Source organism: Anolis sagrei, chromosome 5 (genome assembly GCF_037176765.1).
Source record: "Anolis sagrei isolate rAnoSag1 chromosome 5, rAnoSag1.mat, whole genome shotgun sequence".
Lineage (NCBI taxonomy): Eukaryota > Metazoa > Chordata > Lepidosauria > Squamata > Dactyloidae > Anolis > Anolis sagrei.
In genome coordinates, this window is record NC_090025.1 from 171,586,858 (window position 1) to 171,614,360 (window position 27,503).

Sequence of the window (27,503 nt, forward strand, 5' to 3'; positions counted from 1 at the left end):
GCCTGGACACAGCATATTATTAGAGAACACCGAAATGCTGGAGCACTCTCACAACCACCATGTCAGACTACACAGAGAAGTACAACTCCCAAATGACAAATCAACCCTACCCCCCCCCCCCACCAATTGTTTCAGGATCCTGATGTGGGAACTGATGAGTGAAATGATGGTGCTGAGGCTGAGGTACAAGATGGAGATGGTTTGGTCAATGATTTTCATACAGACAATGACAGAGAGGCCCCAGTGCAAAGGGCAGTTTCTCATGAGAATATCCCTGCTGGGTCCAGCAATGATAGTTCACTCCCTCTCTCTGTGAGCTCTCAAGATTTGCGTTTGGAAATCAAGTCCATGTGCCATGGAAATCCTGTTCAAGGGGTCTTGTTCCTGTGGAGTTTGTTAGCCTTTTGGATTGCCTTTGCATCCTGTTGATTCCTGTCTGGATTAATGCTGTCTTGGGTTGCTTTTATTTCTTGTGTGGACATTGCTTTTATGGACTTATTACTTTTTGGAACCTTCTTATTTACTTACAGGCATTTATTCCTTCTGGCTTTTTGTTGTTGTTGTTCATTCGTTCAGTCGTCTCCGACTCTTCATGACCTCATGGACCAGCCCATGCCAGAGCTCCCTGTTGGCCGTCATCACCCCCAGCTCGTTCAAGGTCAGTCCAGTCACTTCAAGGATGCCATCCATCCATCTTGCCCTTGGTCAGCCCCTCTTCCTTTTACCTTCCACTTTCCCCAGCATAATTGTCTTCTCTAGGCTTTGCTGTCTCCTCATGATGTGGCCAAAGTACTTCAACTTTGTCTCTAGTATCCTTCCCTCCAGTGAGCAGCCGGGCTTTATTTCCTGGAGGATGGACTGGTTGGATCTTCTCGCAGTCCAAGGCACTCTCAGCACTTTCCTCCAACACCACAGTTCAAAAGCATCGATCTTCCTTCGCTCAGCCTTCCCTAAGGTCCAGCTCTCACATCCGTAGGTTACTACAAAGAATACCATGGCTTTTGATTATGAGGATCTTTGTTGCCAGTGTGATGTCTCTACTCTTTACTATTTTATTGAGACTGGACATTGCTCTCCTCCCAAGAAGGAAGCGTCTTCTGATTTCCTGGCCACAGTCTGCATCTGCAGTAATCTTTGCACCTAGAAATACAAAGTCTGTCATGGCCTCCACATTTTCTCCCTCTATTTTCCAGTTGTCTATCATTCTTGTTGCCATAATCTTGGTTTTTTTGACGTTTAGCTGCAACCCAGCTTCAATAAAAGATGATTTGTTTCTTCACTCTTTGTGCGGTGTGTATTAAAGTCAGAGGGCTTCTTTCTGACCTGGAGTGCAACACCAATATTCAAAATGTGGGTGTATCGGGTATTTGTGACAAATTTGTTCCAATGAGTGAAAATACATCCTGCATATCAGATATTTACATTAAGATTCATAACAGTAGCACAATAACAGTTGTGAAGTAGCAACGGAAATAATTTTTTGGTTGGGGGGGGGTCACCACAACGTATATTAAGGGGCAGGGCCGAAGCCAGAAAAAAATTTCGGGGAGGGTTGAAAATTTCGGGGGGGGGGGGGGAAGGTTTGAAAATTTTGGGAAGGGTTGAAAATTTCGGGGGGGGGGGGGGGGGAGGGTTGAAACCTGCCTCCTAGCTCACGCTGAAGAAAAGAGCACAGCAGGGGGCAGAACAACCTTCAATAGCCTGTAGCTCAACTCCTGTCAACCACCTCCACCAAGTCTGGCCTCCTTAATGAGAGCATTCAACACACACACCCCCAACTTGGTTGCTTCACTACATCGGCTATTGCTGCAAGTAATGACAGTGTGAATAAATTGTCAATATTTGCTTGACATAGTGCTTGCAGTTCTGGAGGGACTCTTAATTTTTTGCATCTCATAGACTTAGCATGGAGATTTGGTTAACCAGTTTAAATTCATGAGTAAACCAGGTTTTTTTAAAAAATCTGAAACATTTGGGAGGGGGGTTGAACCCCTAACACCACCCCCTCGCTACAGGCCTGCCAGCTGAATATCAGATATTTACATTAAGATTCATAACAGTAGCAAAATAACAGTTGTGAAGTAGCAACGGACATAATTTTTTGGTTGGGGGGGGGGTCACCACAACGTGCATTAAGGGGAAAGCAGAGGACCAGTGGGTGCCTGCTTTGTTCTCCTCCTCCCCTTTCGGGAGACGCCCTTCCTGGAGTCACGGGATTGAGAGAGAGAGAGCACACGCGCGTGCGTGACCCTTCCTCTCTGCTCTGCTCTGCTCTTCCCTTCCGCGAGGCGCTCGGCGGCCTGCAGGGGGCGCGCTGTCTCCGCGGCTCCGCAGCGCTCGGCTGTCCTTTCGCTCCCGGAAGGAGCCGGAGCCGGAGCGGGGACCATGCAGCCCCTCTGCTAGCAGATCTTAAGAGAAGAAAGGAAGCAGGAGGAGGAGGAGGAGGAGTGGGAGTGGGGCTGTGCAGGAGCGTCGTGCCCCGGGAGGGATGTTGGCCGGCGGGCCATGCTGCTGAAGCTCCTCCAGAGACAGACCTATACCTGCCTGTCGCACCGCTATGGGCCCTGCCTTTGCCTCGGGGGCCTCGTCCTCGTGGTCGTCTCCGCCCTGCAGTTCGGAGAGGTGAGCCAGTGAGCAGCAGGAGAAGCCCCCGGGACAGAGGGCCACCCCTTCCCACGCCGCCTTGTTGTTTACCTTGTTTCCTTTGCATCCACAGCCAGCTGATCTTCCCAAAGCCTCCTCAGGCTTTGTTTTCTCTTTGCCTTCATAGCAAGCCTTTCTCCCAACCTATAGACCTTAATTCTCCCCTTTCTCTTTGGTTTCCCTTTCCATGTCTAACCAGCTGATCTCCTCTGCCATATGGAGCGTCTTTTCCCTTTCCATGCATGGCCGGTGTTAACTCCCAGAATCTGCCTTATGGGCTTTGTTTTCTTTCTCTGAGCACTCATAGCCAGCTTTCTTTCTGGTCCTCCTTTGCATTTATAGCAGGCATGGGCCTTCCAGATGTTTTGGACTGTCTCTGCCATTCCTAACAGCCTCAGGCCCCTTCCTTTTCCCTCTCAGGTTTTGGATTCCAACTCCCACCATTCCTAACAGCCTCTGGCCCCTTCCTTTTCCCTCTCAGATTTTGGACTCCAACTCCCACCATTCCTAACAGCCTCAGCCCCCTTCCCTTTCCCTCCCAGGTTTTGGACTCCAACTCCCACAATTCCTAACAACCTCAGGCCCCTTCCTTTCCCCTCTCAGATTTTGGACTTCAACTCCCACCATTCCTAACAGCCTCAGGCCCCTTCCTTTTCCATCTCAGGTTTTGGACTCCAACTCTCACCATTCCTAACAGACTCAGGCCCCTTCCTTTTCCCTCTCAGGTTTTGGACTCCAACTTCCACCATTCCTAACAGCCTCAGGCCCCTTCCTTTCCCCGCTCAGGTTTTGGACTTCAACTCCCACCATTCCTAACAGCCTCAGGCCCTTTCCTTTTTCCTCTCAGGTTTTGGATTTCAACTCCCATCATTCTGTTAGGGAGTTGCAATCCAAAACCCCTGGAAGGCCCAAGTTGACCCATGCATGAGCTATTGCGACCTAATTTGCATATGGTTTCTGATTGGCCAACCTTAACATTCTAACATACTTAAGCGACTGAGGGGGGAAAGGAAAGGGCCTGAGTCTGTTATGAATGGTGGGAGTTGCAGTCCAAAACACCTGAAGGGCCCAAGTTGGCCCATGCCTGATGTATATGCAGCTTTGTCCCCCATGAGCCTCCTTTGCCTCATAGACCTTCCTAAAATCATAGTTAGGACCCTTCCACACAGCCCTCTATCCCAGAATATCAAGGCAGAAAATCCCATAATATCTGCTTTGAACTGGGTTATCTTGAGTCCACACTCAGATAATGTGGGATTTTCTGCCTTGATATTCTGGGATATAGGGCTGTGTGGAAGGGGCCCCGAGGGTTATCCGGTCTAACCCCATCCCTGCTATGCAGGCACACACAATGAAAACTCTCCCAACAGATGGCCTTCCAACCTCTGCTTAAGAACCTCCAGAGAAGGAAATTCTGCCACACTCCCAGGCAGCATATCTCATGGACAAATAGTCTTACTATGCATTGTCGAAGGCTTTCTTAGCTGGAATCACTGGGTTGCTATGAGTTTTCCAGGCTGTATACCCATGTTCTAGAAGCATTCTCTCCTGACCTTTCACCCACATCTGTGGCAGGCATCCTCAGAGGTTGTGAGGTCTGTTGGAAACCAGGCAAGTGGGGTTTATATATCTGCAGAAGGTCCAGATGGTAGAAAGAACTCTTGTCTGTTTAAGGTAGGTGTGGATGTTACAATTAATCACTTTGATTAGCATTGAAAAGCCTTGCAGCTTCAAGGTCTGACTGCTTCCTGAATGGGGGAATCCTTTTTTGGGAAGTGTTATCTAGCCCTGATTGTTCACAATCTCTGAGGATGCCTGCCATAGATGCTGGCGAGATGTTTCTGAAACATGGCCATACTGCCCAGAAAACTCCTAACAGTGGGAGTTGAAGTCCAAAACACTTGATGGGCCCAAGTTTGCCCATGCCTGCTGTAGACCCTATTATCTCCTGAAAGATCCTGCTGAGGTATCATTTCTCATCTATGTGTGCCAGCTATGCTTGCATCTCCTTCCTTTCCAGTTTTTCCCAGTATCTCTCCCATCTCGGTTTATTTTGGGCCCTAAATATTACCTGCCTTCGAGCAGGGAAGGATTTTGCTCCTTCACTGCTTTTCACCCTTAGAATCATAGAGTTAGAAGAGGCCTTATGGGCCATCTAGTCCAACCCCTTTCTGCCAAGAAGCAGGAAAATTGCCTCCAAAGCACCCCGACAGATGGCCATCATGCCTCTTTTTAAAAGCCTCCAAAGAAGGAGACTCCGCTGCACTCCGGGACAGAGAGTTCAATTGCTGAACAGTTTTCACAGTTCGGAAGTTCTTCCTCATGTTCAGGTGGAATCTCCTTTCCTGTAGCTTAAAGCCATTGTTGTGCATCGTAGTCTCCGGGGCAGCAGAAAACAAGCTTGCGCCCTCTTCCCTAAGACTTCCCCTCACATATTTATCCATGGCCCTCATCTTGTCTCCTCTCAGCCTTCTCTTCTTCACACTAAACATGCCCAGCTCTTTAAGCTGCTCCTCATAGGGCTTGTTCTCCAGACCCCTGATCATTTTAGTCACCCTCCTCTGGACACATTTCACTTTGTCAACATCTCCCTTCAATTGCGGTGCCCAGAATTGGACACTGTATTCCAGGTGTGGTCTGACCAAGGCAGAATAGAGGGCTAGCATGACATCCCTGGATCTAGACATTATATTCCTATTTATGCAGGCCAGAATTTTTTGAGTTTTGCTGAGAGAGAGCACAATGGGCTATCTTTTTGTTTATGGTGACGTTGTTCCTGCAACTGAGGCATCTGTCCTTTATCTCGCTGATGTGGAGTAAAACGAGAGAGCAGACTTATCCAAGGATGCTACAGCTCCATGTTTGGAGTTTTGTTTTAAAATCAATCCTTGAGGTTGACAAAATTGTGTTGACTTTCAATGTTTCTAGGTAGGGCAACAGAGATACGCATGGGGCAATTAGAACAGCTTTATCAGTGGAGGACAAACTGACATAGATAAGAGAGGAATTAATGCGAGTCTGCATTAAAGCTCAGAAAAGTTATTGGCTTAAACCATCTCTCCCAGAATTTCCTAGATAACTGAATGAATGAATGTTATTATGGTCTAAGACCAGAAGTTTGAAACATGGAAACATTAAAACCAGAAGTTCCAAACATTAAAATCAGAACATCCAAGAAAGTGTAATCGGTTTCATATTTAAAACAACTACAACAACCTAATGAATTAGAATCATAGAATCATTGAGTTGGAAGAGCCTTGTGAGTCATCCAGTCCAACCCCCTAGCCAAGAAGTAAGAAAATCACATTCAAAGCACTCCTGATAGTGGCCATCCAGTCTCTGTTTAAAAGCCTCCAAAGAAGGAGCCTCCACCAGACTCCGGGGCAGAGAGTTCCATTGCTGAACAACTCTCACAGTTAGTTCTTCCTCATGTTCAGGTGGAATCTCCTTTCCTGTAGTTTGAAGCCATTGTTCTGCATCCTTGTCTCCCAGGCAGCAGAAAACAAACTTGCTCCCTCCTCCCTATGACTTCCCCTCACATCTTGATCCATTGCCCTCATCATGTCTCCTCTCAGCCTTCTCTTCTGCAGGCTAAACAAAACAATAAAAACTATAAAACACAAGTCCTCAGCATCTCATCACTAAAATAATTTTTCCATTGCATTGTCCAGTCGTTGCGTGGATCTCAATTAGTCTGTTACACTGCGTCTGCAAATGCCTGCTCAAGTAGCCAGGTTTTGACTCTGTTTTGAAATGTTAGAAGGGAAGAGGCCGCTCTAATATCCCTAGGGAGGGCATTCCATAGCCGAGGGGCCACCGCTAAGAACGCCCTGTCTCTCGTCCCCACCAATCACATCTGCGAAGGGACCGGAACCAAGAGCAGGGCCTCACCAGACGATCTTAAGTGCCTAGATGGTTCATAGGGAGAGGTGTGTTTGGATAGGTAAACTAGGCTGGAACCGATTACCTCAAAACTGCTTGCAAAATCCTCTAATACAGTGGTTCTAAACCTGGGATCCCCAGATGTTTTTGGCCTTCAACTCCCAGAAATCTTAAAAGCTAGTAAACTGGCTGGGATTTCTCGGAGTTGTAGGACAAAAACATCTGGGGACCCCAAGTTGAGAACCACTGCTCTAATATAATAGGAATGGAATAATGGATGATGAGACTGGATTCTGATTTTACTGTTGAGGCGCTAATGATTGTTATTCTAATGTTAATGATTTATGTTACAATTGTTTTTAATTGCCCTATACTTATCGTGATGTTTTGTATTGATGTTGTTCACTACTTTGAGTCGCCTGAGGGCTGAGAAAAGCGGTATATAAATAAAGTAAGTAAATAAATAAATAAATAATATGAGGGACGTTCAAGTCTCCAAACATAAAGGCCGGGGCAATCTGTTTAGGCCTTAAATGTCAAATTAGTACATTTTAGGAAATGATCCCAAATATTCTTTCTCTGTAGGTTGTTCTAGAGTGGAGTCAGGACCAGTACCATGTCTTGTTTGACTCTTACAGAGACAACGTTGCTGGGAAATCCTTCCAGAACAGGTACGTCTCAGGTGGGCTAGAGCAACAGTGCTTCTTCTTCGTGTTTTGGCAAATACGTGGTACTGATGTCGAAAAACAACAAATATTCCTATCAGCATCAGCTACAGTTGCTTGAGTTACCATCAGTCAATGCTACTGAAACAGTTTGGATTGTAAGGAAAAGTCCTGTGCATCTTTTACCCATACCCTGGTACTATATTTGTCTTCCCTTCCTTTTGTTCCTTGGTTTGTATGAGACAGATATCTGATGGTTTGGAGAACACTGCAGAACAAACAATCTGGCTGTACTTTTCTGTAAGGTGGGACTCAGGAGAAAGCTGACAAATCTTTTCCATATGAAAGCTTTCTGAATGCGTTGTATTGAACTAGGTTTTCAAAGAATAATCAGGAAATATGTGCTATGACAATCGTAATGGCCACGGTGGACGATTTTTGGATCAAGTGATTCTAATATTTATATTAGGTTGCTTTTGTTGCTTTGTCTTAATGTTTATATGTTGCCTATGTTTAATGGTTTTAATGATTTTAATTTATAGTTATTTGTCAGTGTTTAGTTATGTGATTTGATTTTATGATATGTATGTTGGCATTGAATTTTTGCCATTAATATGTTATAAACTGACTTGAGTCCCCCCTACCCCAGGGATGAGAAAGGCAGTATATAAATATACTAAATAAATACATAAAAATAAATTGCTTGTAATGTTTGTGAAAACCAATATGGTGATATAAGAACTTGGTGTGCTTGTGTATTTAAATTGCCTTTCTATTACCACGAATTTTATAGTTTTTTCTATAGCAAGAAATACTTCCTCTGAAATACAGCCTATAGTACTTCATATTTCTCATTTTCCAGGTGCTAACTGGCCCTAACCCTGATTAGTTTGTAAATGCAAATAGGATGTGGTGCCAGTAAATGATCTATATAACTTTCATTATTTGTTTATTTAAACAAGATAAGTTCTGTTTGATGGCTCTCCAGATATTGTTGAATAGCAGGTCCTACAGGCTTAACCAGCCTAGCCAATGATGAGGAGTTCTGGGAGTTGCAGCCTACTAACAAATATAGGGTCATATGTGTGTATATATATATATATATATATATATATATATATATATATATATTTTAAAAAATCAATATGGAGTATATAGTTCTAATTGCCCTCACTTTATCCTTACAGCAATCAGCAGTCTCAGGAACAGTAACATTAGTCATGAGAACAACTCATGAGGATTAGCCCTGTCTCAGCAGCAGATTAATATACAACACAATAACCCCTGCTGGAGCCCCTGATGGCACATGGGTTAGACCCTTGTGCCAGCAGGACTGCTGACCGAAAGGTCTGTTCGAATCCGGGGAGTGGGGTGAGCTCCCATCTGTCAGTTCAAGCTTCCCATGCAGGGACATGAGAGAAGCCTCCTACAGGATGGTAAAACATCCAGACGTCTCCTGGGCAACGTCCTCGCAGACGGCCAATTCTCTCATACCAGAAGCGACTTGCAGTATCTCAAGTCGCTCCTGACACTAAAAACAAAACCCTGCTCTCTGGAAACTGCATGTAGATTTGTTTATATCTCCGTGTAGGATTCATGAGATGCAATAAATACCTAGTTCAGCCCTCTCTCAAGTCTTGATTTCAAGTCTGGTTTAGCATTTAAGTAAAAATGAAATAGAAATAGACATGATATCTGCCTGCTTTTTGATCTGTACAAACTTTATAGGTTACCTCCAGATGTATGCATACCATAAAACAGATAAACAGTTGAATCTGAGTAATCATTTGCCAAAATATTGCATTTGTTCGTTAAGGTCACATGTGAGTTTTGTTTTATGGAAGCATATTAGTAGGTGAGAAAGGAAATGAGAAAAATACAAAGTTTTATAGTTCAGTAAAAAATGGGGTGGAGTGGAAGTGAAGAATGGCAGTAGCTGTTCAGTCTTGATTACTCATTTGTTACTGTCTAAATTATTTTTTCCCAAAGAGTCACAGGGCATTAATGATTCTGAGTCATTGTGAGATGAAAGCTTGTAACCTACAAAGGAGTCTCAAGATCACTTCAGTTCACTGACTAATGATATCAGTATAAAACGGTGGTCCTTAAGGTCATTTTTCTGTAGAAGCAGTATCTGAAATAATTAGTTAAAATAGCATTGAAAAGAAAGTCTAAAATTCCATAAATTCAGCAAAAAATATGTCGTGAAATCGAGTCTTATCTTTTAAAAAAGAATGTTATCAATTTGTAGTAATTCTCACAAAGCTGAGAATTGTAATGATTTATATTAGGGGTCCCCAAACTAAGGCCCGCAGGCTGGGTGTAACTCTGCCAATGTCATTTACCCAGTACTTGTCCTAAACTTTAGACTTAGGGTTGCCCTAAGTTTGAAACGACTTGAAGGCACACAACAACAACAACAATCCTGTGTTGTTGAAGGCTGTCATGGCCGAAATCACTGGGTTGCTGTGCGTTTTCAGGGCTGTATGGTCATGTTCCAGAAGCATTCTCTCTTGACATTTCACCCACATCTATGGCAGGCATCCTCAGCGGTTGTGAGGTTTGTTGGAAACTAGGCAAGTGAGGTTTATATATCTGTGGAATATCCAGGGTGGGAGAAAGAACACTTGTCTGCTTGAGGCGAGTGTGAATGTTGCAAATGGCCACCTTGATTAGCATTTAATGGCCTTGCAGCTTAAAAATCTGGCTGGTTGCTGCCTGAGGGAATCATAGAATCATAGAATCAAAGAGTTGGAAGAGACCTCATGGGCCATCCAGTCCAACCCCCTGCCAAGAAGCAGGAATATTGCATTCAAATCACCCCTGACAAATGGCCATCCAGCCTCTGCTTAAAAGCTTCCAAAGAAGGAGCCTCCACCACACTCCGGGGCAGAGAGTTCCACTGCTGAACGGCTCTCACAGTCAGGAAGTTCTTCCTAATGTTCAGATGGAATTTCCTCTCTTGTAGTTTGAAGCCATTGTTCCGCGTCCTAGTCTCCAAGGAAGCAGAAAACAAGCTTGCTCCCCCTCCCCCCCCCCCCCCCCCCGTGGCTTCCTCTCACATATTTATACATGGCTATCATATCTCCTCTCAGCCTTCTCTTCTTCAGGCTAAACATGCCCAGCTCCCCAAGCCGCTCCTCATAGGGCTTGTTCTCCAGACCCTTGATCATTTTAGTCGCCCTCCTCTGGACACATTCCAGCTTGTCAATATCTCTCTTGAATTGTGGTGCCCAGAATTGGACACAGTATTCCAGGTGTGGTCTAACCAAAGCAGAATAGAGGGGTAGCATTACTTCCTTAGATCTAGACACTATGCTCCTATTGATGCAGGCCAAAATCCCATTGGCTTTTTTTGCCGCCACATCACATTGTTGGCTCATGTTTAACTTGTTGTCCACGAGGACGCCAAGATCTTTTTCACACGTACTGCTCTCGAGCCAGGCGTCACCCATTCTGTATCTTTGCATTTCATTTTTTCTGCCAAAGTGGAGTATCTTGCATTTGTCACTGTTGAACTTCATTTTGTTAGTTTTGGCCCATCTCTCTAATCTGTCAAGATCGTTTTGAATCCTGCTCCTGTCCTCTGGACTATTGGCTATCCCTCCCAATTTGGTGTCGTCTGCAAACTTGATGATCATGCCTTCTAGCCCTTCATCTAAGTCATTAATAAAGATGTTGAACAGGACCGGGCCCAGGACGGAACCCTGCGGCACTCCACTTGTCACTTCTTTCCAAGATGAAGAGGAAGCGTTAGTGAGCACTCTCTGTGTTCGTCCACTTAACCAATTACAGATCCACCTCACCGTAGTTTTGCCTAGCCCACATTGGACTAGTTTCCTTGCCAGAAGATCATGGGGGACCTTGTCGAAGGCCTTACTGAAATCCAGGTACGCTACATCCACGGCATTCCCCGCATCTACCCAGCTTGTAGCTCTAACCTTTGTTGGGATGTTTAATTGGCCCTGATAGATTCTTGTCTGGAACTCCCCTGCCTTTTGAGTGTTCCTCTCTACTCAGCATTTCTATTGCGCAGCATGGTACTGTTTTGATGATGTTATGTTTGATTGTGATACGTTCTTATGTTGTTTTGTTTTGTTTTGATTTTATTGTGTTATGTCTTAATTCTGTGCTCTTTGGGCTTGTCCCCTTGTAAGCCGTCTGAGTCCCTTTGGGGAGATGAAGGCAGGGTATAAAAATAAAGTTGTTGTTATTTGAAACACAACAAGATGAGTCCACAGTAAACAAGATCACTCTGCTGGCTGTTGTATTGGATCACATGTTGGACACTTCCCAAGTGTCTAGGACTGTGTGATGTATCGGCGAATAATGCATGCAGATCCCAGTACGATGGCCTTTTGCAGCCAGCAGATGGTAATCTTGCCAGGGCGGATTGTGTTTAAATGCAGGCCAAGGTCTATAGGCACTGCACCTAGTGTGCCGATCACCACTGGGACCACCAGATTATTATTATTATTGTTGTTTTTGTTGTTGTTATTTATTTGTTTATTGTCCTGATTTTAGAGTTTTTAATAGCTGGATTTTGTTCATTTTCATGGTTTCCTCCTTTCTGATGAAATTGTCCACAAGCTTGTGGATTTCAATGACTTTTCTGTATAGTCAGACATGGTAGTTGTTAGAGTTTTCCAGCATTTCTGTGCTCTCAAATAATTTGCTGTGTCCAGGTTGGTTCATCAAGTGCTCTGCTATGACTGATTTCTCTGATTGAATTAGTCTGCAGTGCCTTTCATGTTCCATCATTCGTGCTTACGTGCCGAATTTGGGCACTGTAATCCTAATTAACTTGACTATTTGTTGAATCTGTACAATGTTTTAAATGGATTTTACTGTTTTAATTGTCATTTTATTGGTGTATATGTTGATAGCATCGTTGGGTGCTTATGTAAGGCCGCCCTGAGTCCCCATGTGGGGAGAAGGGTGGGATAGATATGTATGTAATAAATAAAATTAAAAAAATATCTCATCACCCAAAAGCAGGCCCACACTTCCCATTGAAATACTGGTAAGTTTATGTTGCTTAAAATTGGTCTTCATTTGAAATATTGTATTGTTCTTTCATATTTTTTGCACTGCAAATAAGCACCCCCCCAAAAAACAGTCATGGTGACTGTGAACTGGCCCTCTGCTTAAAAAATTGAGGACCCCTGGTTTATGTGAACACTTTTTCCTTTATTATTGTTGCATGCCTTAAAATCCTTTCTAACAAATGGCTGCTCTGAGGTGACTCTATCAAGGAATTTTCTGCAGCTGAGAGTGTATGACCAGCTCAATTCCACCCACTGAGTTGACAACGCTGAGCAAAGTTTTGAGCCCTACTCTCCAGAGAGTTGTAGTCCAACACTCAATCTCGTATGCCACTCTGTCTCCGGCCTTTCACTTGAAATATTTCTGTTCATTGTTGAAAGAAGATGAATGGGATTTTTTTTTCAGTATGCAGCAGCTGAATCAGGATGTGGTTGATGCAATCGTATAAATTGGTTTCAGCAGATACACATAAATAATGAGCTATCTTGGAAATGGGACTCCAGTCTAGACCTGAAATTCATTGATGTTTCATATATAGCTTATGCACATTGCCTGAAGGTAATTTTATGCACAATATTTTAATACATTTGCACATGAAACGAAGTTTATGTGTGCTGAACTATCAGAAAGTAAATGTTTTATGTACTATCCCAGCCATCCATGTGGACATTTTTAATGTTGGAGTATTCCAGATTTCAGAATTCCAGATAAATGACAGTCAATCTCTATAGAATTTGTGTAATTTTGGACCTATATCAATAGACATATTTTACCATTTCTGGATTTTTAGAACAGGGGAAACAGCATCCATTCAGCCTCCCCCCCTTACCCGTCTTAACTATCACAGATGTGTTGTCCCACACCAGCACTTCAGATTTGTTGCATATGTAGAGCCAACGTCAACATCGTTCCCCATGTTAGGGGGATTTTATGGTAAAATGGAGTCAGAACATTCTTGAGTCCATGGTGTAATAATACCTTTGGTTGTGTTTGAGGTGGTTCAAACCTGTTTGGTTAGTTGAGTGGTGAACAGGTTCTGCAAATAATTTGATTGATTGCTTTTGAGACCAGTATTGCACAGGGAAAATCAGGGAGGCAGTGTTAATATTTATCAACACCTTTATATAATAGTTGTACCACCATACCATAGATTTTGTTTGAATCCAAAAACTAAAATGGGTTAGACCTGAATGGTATTGTGGATTGGAGAGTACCAGACAAGAAATGCTGTCTGAAACTCTGAAGAGACTTTGCTGTTCATACAGTTGGCTTTTCTTGGCCAAGACAAACCAGTGGTTGGCGGTTTGAATCCAGGGAGTGGGGTGAGCTCCCATCTGTCAGCTCCAGCTTCACGTGTGGGGACATGAGAGAAGCCTCCCACAGGATGGTAAAACATCTGGGCATCCCCTGGGCAACATCCTTGCAAATAGCCAATTCTCTCACACCAGAAGCGACTTGCAGTTTCTCAAGTGGCTCCTGACACACAAAAATATCTAAGAAAATGGATTTGAAATGCATATTTTTCTCCATGTCATCCTTTTAGTCATCCTCGGAGCTTATTGGAGTATAACAGGATGGGAAAGCTGTATAGAGAAAACAGGGGCTATTTTCTCCCAGATGTCCCCCCGCCATGAGCACAAATACCTCTCTTTTCTTCTTTATGGCCAGATCTATACTGCCATATAATACTGTTTAAGCTGCATTATATGGCAGTGTTGCTCCAGCCTTAGTTGTATCTATACTTTCAAGTTGCTTGTCAACTTATGGTGACACCATGAATTTTGTATAGAGTTTACACAGGCAAGGAATATTCATAGCTGATTTCTTTCCTCTGAAATGTAGCCCACAGCATCCAGAATTTGTTAGTGGTCTCACATCCACATACTAATCGGGGCTGACCTTGCTTAGCGTCCAATATCAGACAACATTTGGAGCCTTTAGGGTATTTTCATCTGTAGTCATTTCCGGACTTGAATTTGGGAGGAACTGCAGAAGACAATGGGGGTATTACGGAGTATTTCTGGCTGTCTGGGTAGGATCTTTTGGTGTGTTTTCATGTGTTTGTTGAATTTTTATTTTTTTGGGGATTGGTGGTAGACGTCAAGGATTACAAATGTGGAATAAGGAGGCTACATGTGGCCTGCAAGCTGCAGTCTGCCCATCCTTGGCTGTAGTAACTAACCCAAAGGTATGGAGTGCTCCTCATGTCAAAGAGGAAATTCAAACTCAGTCTCCCACACTATCCTGATGATTACAGCCAAAACTGGATCGGGATCTAGTACTAATCCAATCCCAGTTTAAGGCCAATTAAGAAAGCTCTGCTTGGAATGCTGAGATTAGTGTCTTGCATAGGACTACTGTGTATGGCAAGATTTCCTCTATGATGGTACCCTAATTGTGGGATTCTTTCTATCAGTCATTTAACTGGCTCCCTACAGTTAGAAACAATAAATTTCAATTGGTGGCTTTTTTTTTTTTGGTTGCTCTGTGCCTTTAAATCATTTCCAACTTACAGTATTCCTCAGCCAAATAACACATCATTTGGTATTTTTGGCAAGATATGTGCAAGGAGTGGTGTTTGTCTTGTCTTCCTCTGAGGCTGAAAGTACAGGTCATCTAGTGTTTTTTCATGGCTGAGTGGGGATTTGAATCCTTGTCTTCAAAATTGTAATCCAGTGCTCAGATCACTCACTACACCATGCTGGCTTTCAAACTGGTGTTTTAGATACCCTAAACTAAGGCACCAAATACTGTGATCTTGGAAATTCAACAAGGTTAATCCTGGTTACTGCTTGGATCAGAGTTTGCTAAGGAATCCCAGGTACTGTAAGCAGTACTTCAAAGTTACTGGCAGAACCACCTCTGAATATTCCTTCCCTAAGAAAACCATAAATTGACAAGCAAATTGATGACATGATATGTGTTTTTAATTCATTGGTTTTAGTATGGCTTGTTAGCAACATTATGCTTTTTTCGGACAGGATTAATGATACTGGTACCACTAATAGCTGTAGTAGCATTAGTAGATCAATAATGTGAATAAATAACCAGCTTGATATTCAGCTTCAGTAACACATTGTGTTTACTTGTTAGATCAATGGGCTAGAACAAGTCCGAGACTCATTTGCTTTATTTCACATCCAAATGGAGATTCAGAGCATCTGATTGTGGTTAATGATAAATTGTGCCTCCTCTCTCTGTTCAAATTTGGCCAATAACAAACAAGATTTATGAGCAATTACTCTGTTGCCTTTGCCATTTTGATGTAAATCACCTTAAGCATATTGTATGAGAAGGAAGGATATAAATCATATTGTAATGGAGGTTGATAGCTCAGAGTCTGCTATCTAACAGAGTATACAGTACTATCATTATAAACCACAATGCCAAGAGATGGTTAACAGTATGTACATTTTAGCTTTATCTATTAGGACTTCCTCTTCTCAGTGTAGTCTTTACTGTGTTTGCATTTTGGCTTTTGATGTTTTGCTGTTCTTCTTAAACGTAGTGATAATAGTTCTTGAAACAGGAATATTTAATAGGGGGAAGCCCTCCTTCCAAAGTCTTAATATGATAGTATATTATATAGAATGGCAAGGGATTTTTTTAATTCATTTTTGTACAAAATTTGGATTTTTACAGAGGGGTTGTAGGTTTTCAAAATAGAAGATAAAACTTTGTTCTTTTTTCCTGTAACTAGCAAACCTTGGTGGCACAGTGGGTTAAACCGCTTAACTTGCTGACCAAAAGGTCAGTGGTTTGTATCTGGGGAACGGGGTGACTCTTGCTGTTAGGCCCAGCTTCTGCCAACCTAGTAGTTCAAAAACATGCAAATGTGAGTAGATAAATAGGTACTCCTACGGTGGGAAGGTAACAATGTTCCATGCAGTTATGCTGGCCACATAATCTTGGAGGTGTGTACAGACAGTGCCAGCTCTTCAGCTTAGAAATGGAGATGAGCACGACTAGACTTAACGTCGGGGAAACCTTTACCTTTTCTAGCAAGCTCAGTACGATTATATCACTATATGAGAACCCTTAGGGAGTCTGCAAATTCTTGTTGTTGTTGTTATACTTATATTTTTTCTTGCTTTTTTTCTCTGAATTGACCCAGTCTATAACACTTAGAGTGATGTACAAATGACAGTATTGGCTGCATATTTTCTACAAACCAGTTGGATTAAAAACAAATTACAGAACATTTTGTAGCTTAATGGTTCAGGGTATTTTTTTTGTTTTCTGTGCAAAACAAAACCTACTTGCATTTGAAATAGTCTTTGAAAAGTGTACAGTTTTCAATTATTCTCTGCAGTGAGGAGAAAAATAGTAAAATGATGTATTTACATTGGTGAAAATGGAATTTCAAAAGGTTTATGTCCCTTACTTCCCTGCGCACAACTCACCACTGAAAATGCTGGAAGTGCAACAAACTCTGAGAAGCTCCGAAGAAATGACGGATGCTTTTATCCAGAAGAGGGAAGAGTTGAGCTGCTTAAGAGCTTTCCTTCCACACATATCTGCCAGTGGCGCCTCATGAGCCCTAACGGTATTTAAAGCCACTGACAGAGTGAAAGGAATTTGCAATTGTTTTCTCTGTCATGCATCTCTGCCAGTCTCTTTGTGTAAACCAGTTGGATTAAAAAGAAATTAGGTAAAATTAATTTGGATGCTTAAACAGCCTAGAAGGGTTTGCCAGCATTTGAAGGATTGGACAGAGACAATAAACATTTAATTTTCCTTAACTAAAATTACATTCACCAGGGATTCCATATTTAACTTGAGCTGTTTTCTAGCCGGGATCAGCATTTGGAAAAAAACAAAACCCAGTTGTTATTTGGCCAAAGCGAGCCTTTACTTTATATAGCTGTGCAGATTTAATTTTCTGACTATAGAAAAATATCTGTTCTTCAGTAATTAAAAGAAATGCCTGTTTTGGAGTGTTAAGAATTTTGAGCAGCAGAATAACCATATAATGCATATATAATTTTTGTATAATTAAAGAAATCCGATTTATATTCTGTAGTATCAGACAAGTAAGTGCTGAATGCAAGGGCCTTTCAGTTGTGAAAATTATACCTGCACCGTAGGCCAATAATTGCAGTCGCAGTGACATAAGTGAAAGATTCAGCTCAAAATGTGTGGTAAATTACATCAAGTTCTGGGTACATATTATATTTGTGATGGCATGCCTGAGCCTTTGGGAAAACTATGTTGTCTGGCTTTACTTGGGGGCTATCTGATACCTTCTGTTAAGATTAAGATCCTTTAGCAGAGGCACTTTAGGCAAGGTGAAAAGATTGCAGTGGATGAAAAATTGGGTTCATCCCTCATCAGTTGCTCATGCCTACCTGCTAGCCTTCTTCATATTCTTTGTCCACTGTGGTGGATTTTATCTAAAAGAGTATTATGAGATATGAGATTATGACTCGGCGTTTTATATGTGGTTTTTAATCTGTTTTAATAGATGATTATGAGTTTTAATTGCTTATGTGCGTAGAGTGTTTATATTTTTTATGAAATCTGTTTTATTGTTTACCTGTGCAACATTAAATTTTTGCCGGATTTGTAAGCCGCTTTGAGTCCCCTCTTGGGTTGAGAAAGGCGGGGTTAGAAATGAAATAAGTAAAGAAATAAATAGACACAAAATATTTGAAAAGTAATTAAGTTAAGGCTATCAGAAAGAAAGAAAAACAGCCACAAGGAGATGAATTGTAACTCTCATTCATACGGATGAGAGATTTTATTCCCTAGAATAAAACTTCATAGCAGAATTGACACATTTTATATGATAGGCATTTTATGTTATTGTCATCTGAAGAGTTGTAAACAATATCCCTGAGTCTCAGCTTTTGTCATATTCAATTTGAAAACAGATGAATTGTGTTTTTAAAACACAGAAGTTACGTTAGTTACGAGGAGTTTTTGTTTTGCTAACATCAATTCTAAACAAGTATTCAATCTCATGTGAGATGTATTCTGGGGCTGGGAGTCTTTGAGGATGGTGAAATATCACTCTGCGCTCGAAAACAACATGGAGTATTTTTATACCCTGCAATAGACTGGAATTCTCATCGGGTCAGCAAATACTCATGATTAAATCATTCAAACCAAGAGGTTTTTGTTTTTTTTTTAAATCCAGTCTGCTTGATGAGGATTAAGAAGCTTTCTAGCTGTAGATGAAAAATGGAGTGAGACAAATTCCAAGTGTATATAGGCAGTCCCCAAGTTACGAACAAGATATGTAGATATGTTCTGTAGGTTTGCTCTTAAGCTGAGTTTGTTTGGAAGTTGGAACAGGTACATTTATATATTTATATATATGTATGCGTGTATGTATGTATGTATATAAAAATAAAAGCTTTGGATAGCATAGCAAAAGGTTAACACCCCTGTGGTGTTTGTTTTGCTATTTGTGCCCCTGTTCAGAAGGTTTTGCTCACTTTCTGTCCCTGTAAGAATTGGATTTTGAAAAAAAAAAGGCTTGATATGAAAAGGATTGGTGACAGAGCTTCAGTTGAGACACCTTTTCCCCGTGATAACTCTTCCAGGAGTGAGTTGTCTTTCCTTGGGGTAGATTTCCCTCACTTCCTGTTGTCACCCTCATTCTTAACTATGAGTTGTTTGTAAATCAGATGTTTGTAACTTGGGGACTGCCTGTACTCTTCAGCTGTTGCAACTGAAACTCATGGATAAAGATCAAAAACTGGTGAAGAACCAGGAACCTTAAGTGAATGATTTAACTATGTCAAATATCTTTCATGTCCATATTCCATTGGTTGTTCTTTACTCCTTGTGATAGGATATCATTTATTCTGTTGGAAAACACTACCTGATTTAAAATGGGCATGCTGATCAGGTTCCTCTTTGATTTCTTTAGGCTTTGCTTGCCTATGCCCATTGATGTGGTGTACACCTGGGTGAATGGCACAGATGTTGAGTTGATCAGGGAGTTGCAACAAGTGAGGAAACAGATGGAGGAAGAACAGAGAATAATGAGGTAAGAATCTCCCTCTGGGAGCACAATATGACAGGCTGTCCTTGCTTGCTTGCAGCAGAAAATCAAAAACGTTTATTTCTCAAGGAGGTTTTTATGATCCTGGCCCTTTACCCAGTGCATAAAAACATCTCTTTTCTTTGAAGTCCCTCTCATATTGGGAACAGAAATTGACGTCATATTTGAGAGATTTTCTGAAAAAACAAATGTGTGATGAATGTGACAGTGTGTGTATTCCTCTATATTTTGCACATTGGACATTTCAAAAACATTGGGTATGGAGAGCTAGCAGCTAGCAGGAGTTTGGTGGGTTAAACACCTTCTTTGTGTTTTGTACAATAGGATTGGAGAATTGAAGGACCCAACAGCTCATTGCCATAAAGTTACAATTTTGGGCAGCATCAGGCCCTCCAAATACTTTGAACTCCACTTCATTTCACCCTAGCCACTACGATCGGAGCCCCTGGTGGCGCAGTGGGATAATAATAATAATAATAATAATAATAATAATAATAATAACAACTTTATTTTTATACCCCGCCAACCATCTCCTCAAGGGACTCGGGGCGGCTTACAAAGGGACAAGCTCAAAAACAAAGACACAATTAAAATCAATGAATAAAATACAAACAAACACAGTCATAACAACATAAACCCATGTGCCGGCAGGACTGAAGACCGACAGGTCATAGGTTCAAATCTGGAGAGAGCGCGGATGAGCTCCCTCTGTCAGCTCCAGCTCCCCATGCGGGGACGTGAGAGAAGCCTCCCACAAGGATTGGTAAAACATCAAAAACATCCAGGCATCCCCTGGGCAACGTCCTTGCAGATGACCAATTCTCTCACACCAGAAGCGACTTGTAGTTTCTCAAGTTGCTTCTGACACTACGATTAGTAGGGGAATACTATGAGGGAAGCAGTTCCACATCCTTGTGAGACTAGAGTGTTTACTTTGTATTTTATTTAATACCTGTTACATTGTGGTTACTGAAGAAATGCTAACAAAGCATGTTCTTTCATGCTTGCTGAGCACAAAATCTTACTAACTCATTTAGAACCAGATCATCTTGTAACCAAGAAGAAAATGTCACTATTCTGAGGAAATGTTACTTGTTTTTTTTCCTTTTCCTTGACTCAGGGGAGTTCACCATGACCCAGTTTGAGAAGCTGTCCCAAAAAACTGTCTTCTTTCAACTTCTCCTTATTTTTGGTTCATCTTGTCTATTTTTATACAAAATTTTGATTGGTGTTAGAAATTAAATTACTATCGCCCTTGGTCTAGTTTCCTGGGGTTTGTTTCTTGCTCCTACCTTAAATGAACTTTCTTAATTTTTTTTCCCATAGGGATCGTCTAGCTAACCATGTTTTCAAATATAAAATAAAATTTCAAAACATGTTGAACATCGTAAGAAGATAGAAACAGGGACTTGCTTCCTTTGTTCCTTTTATCTTCTGTGTTTTATCAATTTGAGATCAGATGGCAAGAACATTGTGTTGTTAAAAATCCTGACAAACAGTTGTTGCAGTTAAGATAATTTGTGCTTTCGCAATTGGCTGTGTTTATTATATTAAGTAGCATAGAGTATATCTATCCACACTTAAAGCAATCAACCTCTTTATAGAGTGGCAGCAGTTCTCCACAAGGACTACAGGCCTTGAAAACACATTGACACATAGATTGCTTTAATTGAGTTGTGTCTTTTTTTGAAGCCCAGAAAACAACCTAGAAGAAAGTGGAAATAAAATTTCTCCAGCAGTGTTTATTTTGTTTCTCTTTAGGAAATGGAACATGGCCATACAACCCGGAAAACTCACAGTAACCCAGTAATTCTGGCCACGAAAGCCTTCGACAAGACAATTTCATTTTTGTAATGAATTGCCTTTGTTATAGTAACTAAATTTTCTTTTTCTTCAGGGAAATTCTTGGAAAGAATGTAACAGAACCAACTAAGAAAAGGTAAGATAATGACAATATACTTTTTGGAACTTTTTCTACAACCCATCTTGCTTAAAAACTAGTGCATAGACTATTTAGCATTCTGAACATTACATTGATTACATTGATTCTTTTGTCCAACTGTAGCATACATGTTTACACTTCTTATGTGTCTACCTAAATAATGTTCATGCAGGAGGGTACACACTCTACCTCCTAATCCATTTATATCTGGACTCTATATTTGGTCAAAACAAACATGCTTTACATAATATATAGATTCCATGTGGTGTCGTGGTTTGAACATTGGATTACGGACTCTGAAGACCTGGGTTCAAATCCTCACTCAACCTTGAAAAACACTGGGCGATGTTGAGCAAGTCACATACTCTCAGCCTCAGAGAAAGTGAAAGACAAACTTCTGAACAAATTTTGCTAAGAAAACACTATGATTGGTTCACTTTAGGGTTGCTATAAGTTGGAAATGATGTGAAGGTACATAACAGCAGCATAATCTTGCGTGATCAGACTTTTCAAAATAAAAACTTGATTGCACTTGGAAAAAACTAAGGATACATCTTGTAGAATTAATGCAGTTTGACACCTTGTTATCTATCATGGCTCAATCAATGTTAGGGAATTGACTTAGGTGAGATATTCAGAATTGGGAGTTTTAGTTTAACAAGGGCTTTAGCCTTCTCTGCCAAAGAGTGCTGGTGCCTCAACAAGCTACAGCTCCCAGGATCCCATAACATTGAGCCATGGCAGTTAAAGTGGTGTCAAACTGCATTAATTCTACAGTGCAGATACACCCTTTGTTTCAAAAAGAAGCAGTAGTTGTACTTTATTTGGGGGTTATTCTTTAATCAAACATTGACTGAGGTAAATAGTCATGTAATGATTTTGAACCTGGGAATAATGAATATGCTGTCGACTTCTCTCTTGATTGCAGTGAGAAGCAACTGGAGTGTTTACTGACACACTGCATCAAAGTGCCAATGCTTGTCTTGGATCCTGCCTTGTTAAGCAACATCACTCTCAAAGACCTGCCATCTGTCTATCCCCTGTTGAGATCTGCCAACAAGTTCTTCTCTGTTCCAAAGCCAAAAAACCCTTCTACCAACGTTACTGTAGTTGTTTTCGACAGTTCTAAAGAAGGTGAGGATCTGTTTTAATCTCCTCCTCCTGTCTGAAAACAGGAGGGTTAGGTTTTGCTGTAGACTACTACTTCATACCAATTTGTAGGGCATATTTGTCATCTTGTGATGATTATTAAAGGATGTCATTGAATACATAGCCAGAGGAGAATGTATCCTAAAAATAATCGCTTCCTAAATGGTCAAGGCATTTGGTCTACTTCTGTGTGGACAAAAGTGGAACACGTAGTGATTAGGTGCCCACCCTTAAGATTTTATGCAAAAATATCACTGGGATGGTGCCATTCTAATAAAAGTAACATTGAATTATGCATCAATCATGCACGGGTTGTTTTATTTAAAGGACCATTGTTTCTTAAATCTATAGAAGGAGGATAGAGGGTATGCATGCTTGGGCAACACGGGAACCCTTCTCTTCCCTCTGTCACACAGCTACTTCTACAATGAAGCAAACGTATTGTGTCACTTATTTGAAATTATGCCATTAAAATAAATACTTATGCATCCATTTGAAGATAATTGTTTTTAATACTCCCTCTTCACAATGATGTTCGGCCCCTAAACTGCTAGCTCTTCCAGGAATTCATTCTCTTTTAAAGAGGCATCTTAATATGTTGCTAGTAAATTTGTCCATCTATTAATGGAAATACAAATTGAGTATCCATTATCCAAAGTGCTTGGGACAAATACAGTTTTGGATTTCAGAAAGAAAGCATGAGTACAGTGTGCCATCAGAAAGCAAAGGTGTGACTATTTCAGCTGCTCTCTGGAAAAATTCCTATTTTAGCATTCTGAATAAGGGATGTTCAGCCTATATTGGCACTATCTACTAATTGATCAGATACATCCTTGGGTCTCATACTCTTAATGTAAAAGCTAACATGGTATCATCCAGAAGTGGGTACTGGATTACAATTCCCATTATTCTTTTATGCTAGTTAGGGCTGGTGAGAGTTGCAGTCCAGCAACATCTAAAGAGTCACACGTTGCCTGTTCCTGGAGCCTTTTCACCCCCCATAGTTATAGCACATGGATACCAACTTAACAGGAAAGTGGAAGGAAAAAGGGCCAACCAAGGGCAAGATGGATGGATGGTATCCTTGAAGTGACTGGTTTGACTTTGAAGGAGCTGGGGGTGGTCACGGCCGATGGAGAACTCTGGCGTGGGCTGGTCCATGAGGTCATGAAGAGTTGGAAGTGACTAAACAAATAAACAACCACCACCAATATAACTGCCCTGGCTGCATCTTGTAGGATTCTAGGATTTGTAGTTTAGTGAGTGGCTAGAGCTCCATAGCAGAGAATTCTCAATATGTCACTTAAGTAAATAGTTCAGGAATCACTACAGTGGAGCTATGGCAATTAATGTGGCATTAAAGTGACATACCGTAATTATTGTGCAAAAGAGACCCTAGGGTCAAGCAGTGGATTTCCTGGGTGCAAATGTTTCTTTCCTTAGCCTTGAGGCTTACTAAATATAGAATATGAGAAAGTGACTTGTGGTTTGAATTCCTTTCTCTTCCAGCTGAAGATGCCCATTCTCAGATCCTAAAGGAGAACAAGAGGCAAGCAGTGTGGAGGGGTTATTTGGTATGTACCTTTTAAATTATACCAGCTTATTCACTGGAAAACGAGGATGTAAGCTTCTCAGAAGCTAGCCAATATCCAAACTTTTGAGAGAGAGAGAGAGAGAGAAACATATAAGTCAGACAAACTGACAGCTAGATGAACATAATCGTACATCGACGCATAGCTATTATGTTTCTAGGTTTAGAAATTCATAGAAATTCTTAATTGATATTATGTTTCTATTTAGAACTAGAATGTTTTAGATTCAGGGATAAAATGAGAAATCAATATTTGTCAAGTTGTTTTGAGCAATCATATTGTCCATGTTAAGAAATTTCCTTTTTTACAGACAACAGACAAAGAAGTTCCTGGTTTAGTGATAATGCCAGACTTGGTTTTCCTCAAAGGATTTCCACTTACATTCAAAGAGACAAACCAACTGAGAACAAAACTACCAGAAAACCTTGCCTCCAAAATAAAACAGGTATATATCGTTTGGCTTTAGGAACAATACGTTTCAGTTGTATCAGTGGCTAAAACTAATGGATAATCAAGAAAGGTTGAATGACACTTCTGCTAAAAAGTGTTGTTTTTGTTTTTCCAAGTTCAGACCTTGGAACTGTTGCTTTTTGAAGTATGAGCAAGAAACTTTTCCAAAATCTGTCTTAAACGTATATCTAGTGCTTGTTATGCTACCTATTTACATTAGTACTTTGATAGATAGTCAAACATAGTCAATCCGATTTTTAAAAACATTTTCCATGTTTCAGAGTGATACCTTATGATTCACTGTAAAGTATAACTTGTGGGTCTGCAGAATAATCCATCTGACTTTGCATTTGCCCGGCAAAAATCCTCAACATGCTTTGTTTCATCTATTTCTTCTTAGTTATTTGAAAGTAAACCCACTTTTGAATTTTCTTCTACTTGGCATGGTCAACATGTGGCCCTCAATATGTTGTCAGTTTACAACTCCTCATTGTTGGCTTGCCAGATGGAGATGATGGGAGCTGTGGTTCAACAATACCTGTGGAGCCATGGGTTACTCATTATTATTGTATCAGCCAATTCATAAAGTTAGCTTGATGTGAGTCTGCACTGCATATAGCCTCCATGCTTTATAGATAGCATTTATCATAACTGCATGATTGGCATGGATATATAAAATAGGTGTAAAAACCAAAGAATAATGGGTATTTCCAAGGCTTACTAAACAGGCTGTTTTTCTCTTTTGTGAAGTGCAACGGAAGCATTTTCTGTATAGTCTGTTGTAAACTTCACATTGTTGCTAGCAGAGTTATGTAAATGGGTAGCATTCAAAAATTGTTTACTGTTGCCAAATTTCTTGTGATCCCAACACTGAGCTAAGGGGATCCCATCAGTGATATAAAACAGTATTTCAGTTATTAAAAACAAGAATTCTGGAAGAATATTATGCCCTTTAAAAAACGTTTGAGAGTGCAGAGGTACTTTGATCTATTCATCTTGCCCTCCATTTGGACATTGACACAGCCCTCCATATCCCAGAACCTAACTTCAGCAGATACCAAGGGCTGAGTGCACTACCAAATTAAACTTAGGGTCTGAAGGCTTTATATAGAAATTAGTTTTTGCCCACTAGATGTCAGTCTAATCAAGTGTATGAAAATCCTTCAGCACAAGGTTCTGCAAAGGTGGCCTATAAATAAATATTTTGAAAGTGTGGCCTTCTTAGGCCAGAAAGCTTCAGGCCTGCATTTTAAGTGTATGTTTTATTGCAAACATTAACATTATATTTGAAGTCTCTGGATTTTGTGTGGAACTTTAAGGGATTTTATAATTGTCGTTGTTCAAGCCATGATGGCCAGTCAAAACTTGCAAATTCAAAGCTATTAAGCTTTCAGAAAAGTTCTCTTTTGAGGCTTGTTTAAAACACACAGTTTAATAAATGTTCAATGTCACATACATTGAGTTGCGAATAGTTCTTTATATTATGAGGAGGCACAAATAGAGAGCAAAAAGAAGAAACGTGCCAAGTGAAAGGCACATCAAGCAAATCCTTGTCATGACTGCCTTCCACCTGGAAATCTATGTTCTCAGTGTGAAGGACCATATGGATCAAGACTAGGTCTTCTCTGTCATCTAAGGGCCTACCACCAAGACTCTATCTCTCAAAGACAGTCATGCTCAGCCACAAGTGATTGCCTGTGGTAATAATATGCGTAGTAATACATTATGTGGGGGCTCTGGTGGCGCAGTGGTTAAACTGCTGAACTTCTGAACTTGCTGACCGAAAGGTTGGCAGTTCGAATCCCGGGAAGGGGCTGAACTCCCGCTGTTAGACCAGCTTCTGCCAACCTAGCAGTTCGAAAACATGCAAATGTGCGTAGATCAATGGGTACCACTTGTGCGTGAAGGTAACGGCACTCCATGCAGTCATGCTGGCCACAAGACCTTGGAGGTGTGTAAAGACAACGCCGGCTCTTCGGCTTAGAAATGGGGATGAGCACCACCCCCTGGAGTCGGACACGACTAGACTTAATGTCAGGGGAAACTTTTATCTTTACTTTAATACATTATGTGAAGGATTTCCTTTTGCCCGGCCTGTAGATACTCAGCTTCACAAGTAGCATTAAAAAAAGAAAGGGACAACAACCTTTTCTTGATCTCAGTATTATATAGAATTTTTTAATAAAACTTAGTTGCAGTCGAAATAATGTTTTTAAAATGCACGTTTTTTTGCTTGAGTTATTTTTCCTCAAGGCTATTTGCATGATAAAGCCAGTGAGTTTTAAAAGCTGGCTTCATTTCTCCCCTTCTGCTTAACCTAATAAAGGTGTTATTTATATGTAATTTGTAATAACGTTGTAATCCTCATTTTCTTTGTTAAACAAATTGTTTAACTTGGAGTCTAGCATATATTTCTTACTCCAGACATACTTTGTTTATTCAGATTTCAAAATGGAGAGAAAACCAGGGAAGATGTCATAAATTGTGAGTTTCTATAGTGGTAGGGAAGGAGAATATAAGAGAGATGAAAATCCCATGTCTTTAATGCCTTCATTCTGGGTGGAATGAAAAGTTTTGACGTTTGGTGCATAAATATCTATTAGATGATGGGAAGAGTGGAAGCGATGGTGTGACACTGTTGTATTCCTAAATAATCACAAGTCTGCCGATGGCAGCTCTGCAATCCGTAGCATTTCCACTGCATTATTTTTAGAGAGTGCTTGCTGCTCTCCATAACTCTACCTCCGCCTGAACAACGATGGAGGCCATCCTTTCATCTTTGCGCCAAAAAGATTCTCTGGAAGGACTGAGATTTGTCAGATTTTTCTAATGACAGACCTCTTGAGTCAGATTTAGAGCTATCGTGTAGCCCATGAATTCAAGCCACCAACAACCTTAAAATGTCACAAGTGTGACAGCTGGTTTTGTGTTCACTATGGGACGTGTTGAGGAAACGAGACAAATGTCTGAAAGAGGAATGGAAAAGGTCAGCACTAAAATGTAATAAATTTGGGCTTGGATCAGATTTTAAATTGAGATTCATGGGATTAGATGTACTAATTAGGATTAAATGATTAAATGCCGAACCATCACTTCCAGTCATTTTGCTTTCTTGTTTTCTT

At 40.9% G+C, this 27,503-nt stretch overlaps 1 protein-coding gene across 1 annotated transcript in view; it reads left to right on the top strand.

Moving 5' to 3' along the window:
• The first annotated feature begins 2,278 nt into the window (after positions 1-2,278).
• GNPTAB (N-acetylglucosamine-1-phosphate transferase subunits alpha and beta) overlaps positions 2,279-27,503 on the top strand; it is a 50,787-nt gene continuing 25,562 nt past the window's right edge. Inside the window, exons 1-7 of the mRNA XM_067469235.1 lie at positions 2,279-2,622; positions 7,111-7,196; positions 19,114-19,233; positions 21,146-21,187; positions 22,119-22,324; positions 23,849-23,913; positions 24,242-24,376. Of these exons, the coding sequence (XP_067325336.1) occupies positions 2,506-2,622; positions 7,111-7,196; positions 19,114-19,233; positions 21,146-21,187; positions 22,119-22,324; positions 23,849-23,913; positions 24,242-24,376 (771 nt within the window). The 5' untranslated portion in view covers positions 2,279-2,505. The remainder of the gene's footprint in view (positions 2,623-7,110; positions 7,197-19,113; positions 19,234-21,145; positions 21,188-22,118; positions 22,325-23,848; positions 23,914-24,241; positions 24,377-27,503) is intronic.